This window comes from Rhinopithecus bieti, unplaced genomic scaffold, assembly GCF_001698545.2.
Source record: "Rhinopithecus bieti isolate Rb0 unplaced genomic scaffold, ASM169854v2 scaffold_1295, whole genome shotgun sequence".
Taxonomy (NCBI): Eukaryota; Metazoa; Chordata; class Mammalia; order Primates; family Cercopithecidae; genus Rhinopithecus; species Rhinopithecus bieti.
This window is the reverse complement of record NW_016803880.1, coordinates 899,450-910,710: the sequence shown is the minus strand read 5'-3', so window position 1 is coordinate 910,710 and position 11,261 is coordinate 899,450. Positions and strand designations below refer to the sequence as shown.

At 38.3% G+C, this 11,261-nt stretch overlaps 1 protein-coding gene across 5 annotated transcripts in view; it reads right to left on the bottom strand.

Moving 5' to 3' along the window:
* The window catches only part of GRIK1 (glutamate ionotropic receptor kainate type subunit 1), a 416,597-nt gene that overhangs the window by 7,255 nt on the left and 398,081 nt on the right, over window positions 1–11,261 (bottom strand). The window contains exon 17 of one of the 5 annotated variants that reach the window (XM_017856143.1): window positions 7,557–10,437. The exons of the other annotated variants lie outside the window; for them this stretch is intronic. Within the exon in view, the coding sequence (XP_017711632.1) occupies window positions 10,288–10,437 (150 nt within the window). The 3' untranslated portion in view covers window positions 7,557–10,287. Of the gene's footprint in view, window positions 1–7,556; window positions 10,438–11,261 lie in introns of those variants that run through there. 5 annotated transcript variants of the gene reach the window in all.

Sequence of the window (11,261 nt, the reverse complement as noted above, 5' to 3'; positions counted from 1 at the left end):
TATTTTTTAGTAGAGACGGGGTTTCACCGTGTTAGCCAGGATGGTCTCGATCTCCTGACCTCGTGATCCACCCGTCTCGGCCTCCCAAAATGCTGGGATTACAGGCTTGAGCCAAATGCTTTAAACTGGCTCCCCATAGGAAATCACTCTTGAAAGCCCCTGTCTTGCCTTCCTTTGGCTACAGCATGTAGACTTCATGAACTCCTTTTTCCTGTGTCTGTTAATGTCCTGTTTTCATTGCCTCCATGTTGTCTCTTCTGCTCCATTTCATTTTTGTTCCCACATCTGGGACCTGATGCCAACATCCTTACCATCTCAGATCCTAGGTTTAAGTTTCTCTGTTTGCATGAATGCATGCCCTAAAATTCCTTGTTCTCCTAACTGAGCTCTTCAAACCATAAAAATATCCCTATGAAGGACACAGGGTTACTCCATGACATCAGATACACAAGTGTCTTCTTCCTGTTGTTCATCTTTATTTAAAGATTTCATTTAGAAACCTTATTCTCTCTCCTCCTCTAACATTAGGGACAATGTCATAGAAAACTTTGAAAAGTGGAGTTAACATTGAGGCCATGTAATATTTTGATATTAATCTGTGTGCTTTTTTCCAGTTCTTCTGAATCCCACTCCTTTTTCTCACTTTTCAAGTTACAGGAAGTGCTTTTATATGCATTACCTTCAGGGTAGGGATGATATAGAAAGAAAAAAGACTCAAATTTGGAGCTTTGAGCTTTTAAATGGACTTTTGTGGATCTATAGGAGACGCTGCAGTCTTTGAAGCTATTGATTACAACAGTCAGGTGTTTGAAACATGGAAAAAGCAGGCACTTTGAATTGTAAAAGTTTGACATTAAATATCAAGCTTAGAGCCTTCAGGACTCAGCCTATAGGACTGAGGATGGAGTGTAAAGAAAGGATTGTCTTGTAGCTGCTCTCAAGGAGAAAAGTTCAACCAGGTGATGCAAGAATCCTGACCAGAGCCTAGATGCTGAGGGAGATCTGAGGAGGAGCACCTCCTCTGCCTTCTCTGGGGGCAAACTCCCATGCAGTAGGATAAGAAAAGCAGCCTGATAGGTGAGGGGACCTGAGAACACGGGGAAACCTTAGCCCAGTCTCTGTCTCAGGCTTTCAGAGGAGGCAGTTAATGGAGCAGAGAAGTGTCAGCAGGGTATGCCATCAGGCTAGCCTGAAACTGTCCTCTGAGACTCCCATGGCCTCCCAAGGAAGCTCTAGAGCAGCTAAAACATTTTCCTGCCCTAGAAAGGGCACGGAAATGGCTGATGGTATAAAAGGGAGCATGAAACATGGCCCAGTCCAGTGTTATAAGCAGAGAGCAGAGACATACATATTCCTGCAGTGAGGGAAAGCTTCCAGTGGGCCTTGTATACCTGAAAGTAAGCAGCTCTCCTTGCTTAAACGTGGCAGAAATGTGGGTTTGTGCTTCAATGCAAAGCACACAGTGCCTTTCTCCTCTCCAGAGTCACTGTCAGAGGCCAGTGTGGTGGCTTTGTGCCTTGGTCCTCTAACATCTCCCTGGCTTCCTGCACTGAAGGCGTGAGAGGATTCTGTGTGGACTGGCTTTCCCTCACCTCATGGAAAAGGCTTGGTGTTTTTTTTTTTTTTTTCATTTCAGAGGCTGAATTAGGGCATAAAATAAACTTCCAAGAAATTCTTTGCATGCCCTTTCTCTACAGGGAAAGACCCTACCTTTAAGCTAAACGGACCGTGATGCAGGGTGTTAGCTGTCCACAGTGCACGTATGCACTACACGCATAGTTTTGGGGTAGCAGTTTATGCCTGTGATAGTGGGAATGCATTTTTCTCAAGCTACAAACTTGCATATGCAAACAAATTATGTGATATTATTTAAAAAAATAGAACTCACCTTAGCTTAGAGGTTCCCCATCTGCTAATGCATCTTATTAACTCAAGGTAATTCACTTTTGGTTTAAAATACTTTCTTTTGGTTAATGTCTCAGTTAATGCAAGCATCTCCCCACCTCCCTTCTCTCTTCTCTTCTTTCCAAGGGTCATCTGGGATAAGGACAGGTGTCTAGAGGGCCCAGGATCAGCTGGTCCAAGGCCATCCTCTGTTTTTTTGGCTTCCATGGAGATGTGACATCCTACTAGGTCATGAACACTGATTTCTGTCTCTGCTGTGCCCTCTGAGATGACCATGGTCCCACTGTGGTCTCCTTGTCACATCCACACACTCTGTGTCTTTCCTGCTGTAACTTCAAGTCTTCCAGTCCACTGGTTCTCTCAGTCCTTCCTCACACTCCTTTTGGGTGAGAAGAGCCACGGATTTTTGGCTGCTTTCCCTGCATTCTCTGAGATTGAGGAAGACTCTATCTATGAAACATTTCACAGCTTCACTGCCTACATGCTGTTATTCTGCCATTCAGGAGACAGCGGCATACAAAATGTCTCTACAAGTCTTACCACCTCCTGGCCCTTTACCCTGTGAAGTAAAAAATGGCATTTTCTGTCCAGGATTCCCTTTTAATTTTTCTGTGGTTTCTATTCTCCTGCATCCTCCCAAGTGTGGACTTGGCTCAGAGATGGTAATTGGTTTAGGAATAGCCTCCTCTCAGAGATTTAGGTGGTATCTAACCTTTGTGACTTTCCTCCAATTCTCTCTTTCCTAGTGGTCAGAATCTGGTCTGGGGTAGGAACCTCAGGTAGTGAAACATCATAATCTCTATTTCTCCAACCTTAGCCTTTTGGGTTTTGGCTCTTGACAATTGCAGATAAACTTTTTTGAATTACAACAACTTACATATTCAATGAAACATCTGAATCTTGCAATTAAAACGCATGGTTTTCAAGATTTTTCTCTGTGCTACAAATCTGCAGAGACTACTTAACATCTCAAAAGCTAAGAGTTTAACTCATTTTTAGTTTGAGAGCAGTTCATATAAAAACCCCCATACTTGATGGTAGGAAGGAGGGTAGGGATAAAAACAATAGAAAATAAATGCATGCTGTCCTCTTTATTTCTCCTTGTCTGTCTTTAGAAGAAACACTAAGTTACACTTACAGAATAGAGAGTCTTCCTATGTGGTCCAGTCCCATTTATCATCCTCTTTTGTGAATTGTGAATGTGTATTCATTTCTACAACTTCAAATAGCTTCCTAAGTACTGATGTCTTTTTTGTTTTGATTTACCTGGTCTGCAGGCTCATTAAGGTCAAGAATAATTCTACTTCTATAAACTTCACTCTGTCTGTAATGATTCGCTTATGATTCACTGGATGGGAACCTTCTTGCTTCTTGATGTCGTGATGGCTGGTGGGGCTGTTTTCTCTATATCCAGGGCGGGCCTTTCTGCCTTAAAGTACTGGAAGGACATGCTGATGGCAACAGGAATTTCATGTGTCCAAGAGAGATATACAACCATATAAAGAAATATAGAAACAAAATCTCTTTTATCACTGCTTCTATGTTTTACTTCCTTCCCATTTTCTACTAGAGTCAAACAATATTGTGGTTGGAAAAGAACTTCAAATGCAACCTCCTCATTCCACAGATGAAGAAATTGAGGTTGAGGGAAGTAAAATGACTTGCCCAAAGACACACAGCCCTTTAGCAGTGGTGTGGAAACCTGAGTTCTTGGCGTGTGATTCCCAAGTCACCTGTCTATTGGGCCATGCCCGTCATTCAGAGTTTGTTTGGTTGATAAGACAACATCAACTTGTACATTAGAAACGTTATTTCTAAATTGATGTTAATTGCTTCCTGGCTTTTCTAAGAATTAATGAATGTTTGAGTTTCCAGGCAAAGGAAAGCCTCTTTGCACGATTACGAAAATAACCTAATTAAAGAGACTTTTGCAAATCGCTTGCTAAATAAGTTGATCAGGCTACAGAAGAAATAGAACTGAAGACACTTTGAAGCATCTGATAATGTGCCAAGGAACACTGAGGAAAGATAAATACTAAAATTGAGGGGGTTATCAAACGACAGTAATTTCTTGGTTCTTGTGGCTGGTAAACTCATCAGGACTGCTTTCATGTTTTAGGTTGAAAAATCGGAATATTTGAATATTTTAAGTCTAAACCCTCCATTCAGTTGAAAAACTGGGGAGAAAAACAATTCTGGCCAAGTTAAATTAAAATAGTTTAGTTGAAGGCCGGGTGTGGTGGCTCAAGCCTGTAATCCCAGCACTTTGGGAGGCCGAGACGGGCGGATCACGAGGTCAGGAGATCGAGACCATCCTGGCTAACTCGGTGAAACCCCGTCTCTACTAAAGACTACAAAAAACTAGCCGGGCGAGGTGGCGGCACCTGTAATCCCAGCTACCCGGGAGGCTGAGGCAGGAGAATGGCGTGAACCTGGGAGGCGGAGCTTGCAGTGAGCTGAGATCTGGCCACAGCACTCCAGCCTGGGTGACAGAGCGAGACTCCGTCTCAAAAAAAAAAAAATTTTAGTTGTTAGGGGGAAATACAGTAACTTTATTCCATCATCCAGGTATTACTCATTTTTGTGTCTATCTGGATGTATGCATTGCAACATGGATACACATTGTTGTGTAGTTTGGACCATTAGCCATATTTGGGCTGACAACCACAAAGTTCGAATTCTGCAGGGTTTCAAATTCACACACTGCATTTGTAATGTTGACTTTCTGTCACAAGGTTGTTCATATCTTTGCAAATAAAAATTCTTAGAAAATTTAAGGTAGAACCCCCTTCTCTGTAATACCAGCCTCTGTAGAGAGAATTTTGAAAGCAAAAATGATTTGAATATGCTTGTGCATATGGACATAAAATCCCATAACTGTGAGAAGCATAATGAGATGGTTCCTAAAGGCAAGTTAAAACTGCAGCATCAAGCAGAAATTTTTTTTATTATCTACAAGAGTTAATTAATAATACCATTTGGCACTGTTAGATGTTCAGAAAATAGTCTAATAAGTAAGAATGCTTTGCTTTCCTTTTGCTGTTAAAGGCTGTTCAGACTCTAAATTGCTTACTAGGAAATAGACCTTGTGGTATAAGGGTCATGTGCTTGGAAACTAATTGGGATTCATTGTAGTACTGCATTGCCACAGATGGCTCATACAGAACATAATATAATGCCAGTCAAATGCAGTGAGGTATTTGGAAATAATTTTCCCTGGATAGGTTTATAATCATATGATCTAGCTGATTTTCCCAATGGCAAGATTCCTATCCACCATGTATTCCTTAAATAGCTCCAATTTTGCTGGAAAAACTTTGTAAAATAATTCAATTTATAATTTTAGTCTAAAACAAAGTAAAATACAAAGCTTAAATTTTGTTTTGTTTTGTTTTGTTTTTTTTTTTGAGACAGAGTCTTGCTCTGTGGCCCAGGCTGGAGTGAAGTGGCACAACCTCGGCTCACTGCAAGCTCCACCTCCCGGGTTCACACTATTCTCCTGCCTCAGCCTCCAAAGTAGCTGGGACTACAGGGGCCTGCGACCACGCCCAGCTAATTTTTTTTTTGTATTTTTTAGTAGAGACGGGGTTTGACTGTATTAGCCAGGCTGGTCTGGATATCCTGACCTCATGATCCACCCACCTCGGCCTCCCAAAGTGCTGGCATTACAGGCATGAGCCACCGCGCCCAGCCTACAGCTTAATTTTTTCCCCTTATTTCATTAGGTTAGAAGCAAACTTATTAGGAAACAAATTAGACAATACTGTGTTTCATTCCTGTTGATGCATTTGTTCAATCTTTATTTGTTTATTGATTTATAGAGATGAGGTCCCACCATGTTGCTCAGGCTGGTCTTGAACTCCTGGGCTTACAGGTGTGAGCCACCACACTCGGCCACTTGTTCAACCTTTTACTGCCTCCTTGCTCTCTCCTGAGCTTAAACAATATTTTTCAAAGTATAATCCACCATCTGTTATTATTTAACAAAAACTCAGATTAGCTTAACAGCTAATCTGAAATAAAACGAGTAAAACCACTATATTCAAGCTAGTTTTAATAAAAACTCATGTTTACTATCTAGTTTTAAATAATGCAACTATTTAGGATTGTTGGGGAAAAAAATTAAGAAAAGCTATTTAAAAAACAAACAAACAAAAAAACGCCCTTGTATTGGAGATCCTTTTAAGAAGGAGTCATGTACGTGACTTAATTTGGGAAAAAACTGCTACGTTCAAGCTAATTTTTATGAAAACTAATGTATACAGCTAGTTTTAGGCATTCACTTTCAGGCTTCATTATAAATGCAGATTGCTGGACTCTTCCCACTGAGGAGAAATGTCGGGAGGTAGAGCCTGTAAACAGTAGTTTAGATAATTTCCCCAGGTGGTTCTGATTTACACCAAAGTATGAGAACTAATAATGTAAACATAAAGCTTAAAAGTTTTTTTTTTTTTTTTTTTTCCTTTCACATTCAAGTCTTTTGTTCTACAGTTTGCTTGAAATGCAGTGGTTCCTGGTAGGATAACTGTGGTCTTAGCATCCATTGACATGACGGCAAGAACTGGTTGAGAATCAGTATAAAAGGAGAAAGAGAAGAGTGTGGGCTGGGCGCGGAGGCTCATGTCTATAATCTCAGCACTTTGGGAGGCTGAGGCAGGTGGATCACCTGAGGTCAGGAGTTTGAGACCAGCTTGGCCAACATAGCGAAACCCCGTCTCTACTAAAAATACAAAAATTAGCCAGATGGTGGTTCACGCCTGTAATCCCAGCTACTCAGGAGGCTGAGGTAGGAGAATTGCTTGAACCCAAGAGGCCCAGGTTGCAGTGAGCCAAGATGGCGCCACTGCACTCCAGTCTGGGCGACAGAGAAAGACTCCATTAAAAAAACAACAACAACAACAACAACAACAAAAAAAAAAACGAGAAGAGTGTGAAGAAAGTATACTCGAGATGATGAATAAAGATTTCTCCAGGGAGGAAAGGGTACAGAAAGAGCAATAAACTGTCTACTTGATAATTCTGAGTTGGTCTAGCTCTATAGTTTTACAACTAATCATGAAGATTATCAATTGAATATCATAAAATTTCCATCTCAAAGATGTGCAGTTTTTCCCTGAATTCCCAGTGGAAAGGGTCTGTCAGATTGAATGCCAAACATGTGTTATACATATTGCATAGGGTTAGTGGCTCTACCTCTGCAATCAATCAAGCAATCAACAGCAATGATTTATTGAGTTCTAATTGTATATATAAGTTTGTGCTTTAGCTTATTGGTTCTCAGCGTTTCCAACACATTAAAATCAACTGGGCATCTGAAAAAATTACCAATGTCCCCCAACTAATTAAATTAGAATTTCTAGAGACGAGGTCCAGAGCTTTTACTATAGATCTTCACATATTACCAATTTGAGTCCTTCTTCCAAGTGCAGTGACCTCTGGCATTGATTTGTGATGCTTGTATAAGAAAAACTGCTCTTAGAGATAGAGCTTGAGCCTCTAAATTAGAAAACCGATTTTTTAAACCAGATTCCATTTTAAGATGCTTGATAAATTTTAGTTACTGCCCATGTGACCAGAGAACAATACTTAGTTTCTCCAGAAGGTACCAACAGTTGTTAACTGATATATATTAGCAGGACTTTTATTAATTATTTCATTTTCTCTGCCATAATTTTATTTAATTATCATAGTAAATGTATAAAGCTCATAATATTACCTTCATTTTACAAGTAAGAAAATTGAGGCTTAGAAATTTACTCTAAAGAATATGTAACTATTTATTGAGTGGCTACTATGTGCCAAGCACAATGCAAGATGTTTTGTACACTGTTATGGGATGAGAGTCACATGATCACACCTGTGTTCCCTGGAGGATGATCTGTGGAACACTGGTCTGTCAAGATGCTGTGGGGAAAAAAAAATCTGCAATCTAATAGGCTTGAGAAGTGCTGAATACTTTTCTGCTTTGTTGAAAATTCTCAATGCACAAAAACTTATGATGCACACTGAGACAGCATGTAGTAAAGGAACATTTAGAGTGATGCTCCATGGGTTATTTTACTATGAAAATTTTATTTGAGAAACATTTGCCAATTGAACCCACTTTGAAAAACACCCCTACAAAACTTTATGTTCTAGAAATTTTGTCCCACTGTTACATATTAAGAAATCGAGACTGAGAAATTTGGTAACTTGCCTACAGCCATTTAGCATGTGGCTCTGCTAGAACCTGAATCTAAGTTTGGCTGTTTTAGAAAATTTTCTTCTGCTTCTAAAATCTGTAACTGCAGGCCAATGACTGATATCTACTTCTCTGTTAGTAAAGCTGAATTAAAATTGTTGAAAGAATCAATTGTAATGTTGTATGTGAAAACATTTTGAAAACTATAAAATAGTACATAAATACCAGAATTAGGTAGTATACAGTCTAAAGTAGTATAGAAATATTAACTTTTAAAAGAGATAATTTCTCTGTCCAAATCTCTGAATTACACTTTTAAGTAATAATCTCTGCAGAAAGTTAAGTTTCGTTAGTTATTGTTAATTTTGATTGTCAATACTTCATCAATCACACTTGAACTCTTTTGGTAGCATTTTTGGTTTATTAAGTTGTCTTTGGGAGAGTAAACTTATGAAATTTGTGATTTCTATATACTGAATCCATGAAATATGAAACTAAGAATAATGTCGTATTCATCCCAACATCTGATTCTATTGGTTATGAAAATGTGAACTCTGACCTGGGACAAATAGTATGTTGCTTCTAGTTTAATAATAATAAAACAATGTTAGTGTAATTTATGATATTTTCTTCTGAGTACATTTCTTTAAAGAAGGAAGCAAAGCTGAGAGACAATTAGGACAAGAGTCAACTAGTCAACTTTCCTGAATATGCTTTACTGGAGAAATATACGGTTGATTGGAGAGGCCTGTGGTTTCCAAAACTGGGAGCCATTTAAAGCTAAGCAAAGAGAAGGTAAAATGCTATATGATTGCACAGATGGCATATCTCTACTTCAAGGAATGTGCTTTAGGGGATTGCTTGATGTGTCAAAAGATAATCCCATTAAGAACAGAGTAAAGACCAACTGATCCCATATTTAGAAAAGTTGAAACACATCTTCAATTCTCCTATTCACTAGGGAGGAGAAACGAGCCCAGAGGAATCATCAGCTATTCTCTGTCACAACAAATTAAATGTGCAATAGGTTTTTTATGTCACCTGGTTGAGTTAGCATGGGAATTATTTAGAGCACTTTGAATGAAGATGGAAAATGAATCTACAGAGATCTGTAACTAATACGTATGGACATTCTTTCCTTTATTTTTTCCTTCTTGCCCTTTTCCCCAGAATACTTGGAATGAATTAATAATAATGATGGATCCAAAGAAATAACTGTGAAAGTGGTGATGTTCAGGAAAGATTGCTCCAAGAACAACCACTCCATCTAGGGTAAGTGAGAAGGAAGTGAAATAACATCTCGTAGAAAGATGTTCATCAATGCAAAGTGATTGGTAAATAGAAATGAATTAGTACATAGCTGAGGACTTTGCTGGGATCTTCAAAGAAGTACTATACAGCTTGAAAAATATCACTATTCCTTCAAGACTCAGAACCTACAGAAGACTGTTAAATTCTACAAGTAAATGTTATTTGAGAGTTTGAGGTTAACGAATTTCTGTCCAGGAATTATTCTTGACTGTGTTCTGTTTCCATGAGTGATGTTCAATTTAGCTAGTGCTCTTCTGTGACACCAGAAGTTTCAAGTTTAGTTTTCTTTCTGTGGATCGTGGTTTTTAAATCTTTAAATTCTAAGACATTTTTGAGTCTTTGTGTAAATAATACATTTTAAATCATGGAATCAATTTCAATTAAAAATTATCATTGTTATGGAGTTATGTGTGTACTATTGAAAAGGTAAGGGTTTCGGGTCGTTTGACAATACGCAGATCTACACAATATATGGACAGGGAGAAGAAAAAAGAGCAGGGAATGAAGTTCACAAAGATGAAAAGAAGTCCACAGAATAAGCATCTTGTTTCCATGCTTTGCCCTGTTGAAAGTCTGATCTCCTTTTTCATGAAGGAAGAGTTACTAATTTTTAATGCGTGAAGACGGAACTAAGATGACGAGTGGGACAGAGAAGATTCTTGTAAATACACATTTCTAGAAGTCTGTATACTCCTAATATGCCCCTCCTTCAACATACAGTGCAAGTCTCTTTCCAGTGTATTCATTTCAATGTCTAGAATACATGAGTTTTGCTATCCTAAAGGAATAGAGAATTGTGGCTATTTATGCTTAGCAAATACAAATATCAACAACACCAATTAGCAAAAACATTTTCTACTGGGCACACTTCTTTTTTTAAAAAAAACTGATTACACAGTATGAACTGAGGGCTGTTTCCGAATCCCTCTCTCCTCTCGAATTAATTTGCCACATTCTAAATCCGTAGATAAAGTGGTTCCAGAAGTGGAGTTGGTTGGATGGGTTTGCTTACATTGCAGTCCATAAAAGAAACAAAAAGCCTTGCATGCAAAAGAAATGAGAAAAAAATATAGAAAATGAATAAATCAGAAGCAAGAATGAATGTTTAAATGAAAATTTACATCACATGAAGCTGGCAACTATGAAAAGCACATTAAAGCATCATATATACAAGCTTTTATTTTTCAAATTAGTTGCATAAAACAAGACACCTCAAGAGCGAATTGAAAGTTAAAGCAGATCAGTTCATTCTCTCTTTTAATAAAAAAAACAGCTTCTTATAACAAGAGCTTAGGGAAGGGGTGTTCTTTGTTGTCACAGTTGCCTTGTAATTCTGGGGAAGATTTTCATGTGAAACCAGGTTATAATGAATCATTCCCAGTTTTGGGCCCTTAAGGAGGGCTTCTACTTTAAGAAAGTGGATCTATTATCAGATTATAAATCAGAACCAGCCACATAACTTGCAGGGTCCAGTGCAAAATGAAAATATGGGACACTTTGTTCAAAAATTATTTAGAATTTCAAGATGACAGCAGAGCATTAAACTGGCTCTGTCATTAATAGTCATAGTCTTAAAATTCTAACAATATTTAAAAATTGAATCAGGAGCCTGATTCACTATGATGACCATAAACCTTTGTATTTTGTTTATTCTAGTATGGTTATGAAGGAATTATCTTAAATCACAATCAGCTTTTTCAAAAGTGTAAGCTGATTTCCTTCAGAACTGGTGTGATTTCCTTCAAAAATAAAAGTAATAGGCAAAAATGGTCAACTACTACAATTGTCCTATAATCCCAAACACAAAAGTCTCATATACATTGCATTTTCATTTTGCATTATTATATTCCTGGCAAAAAAAAAT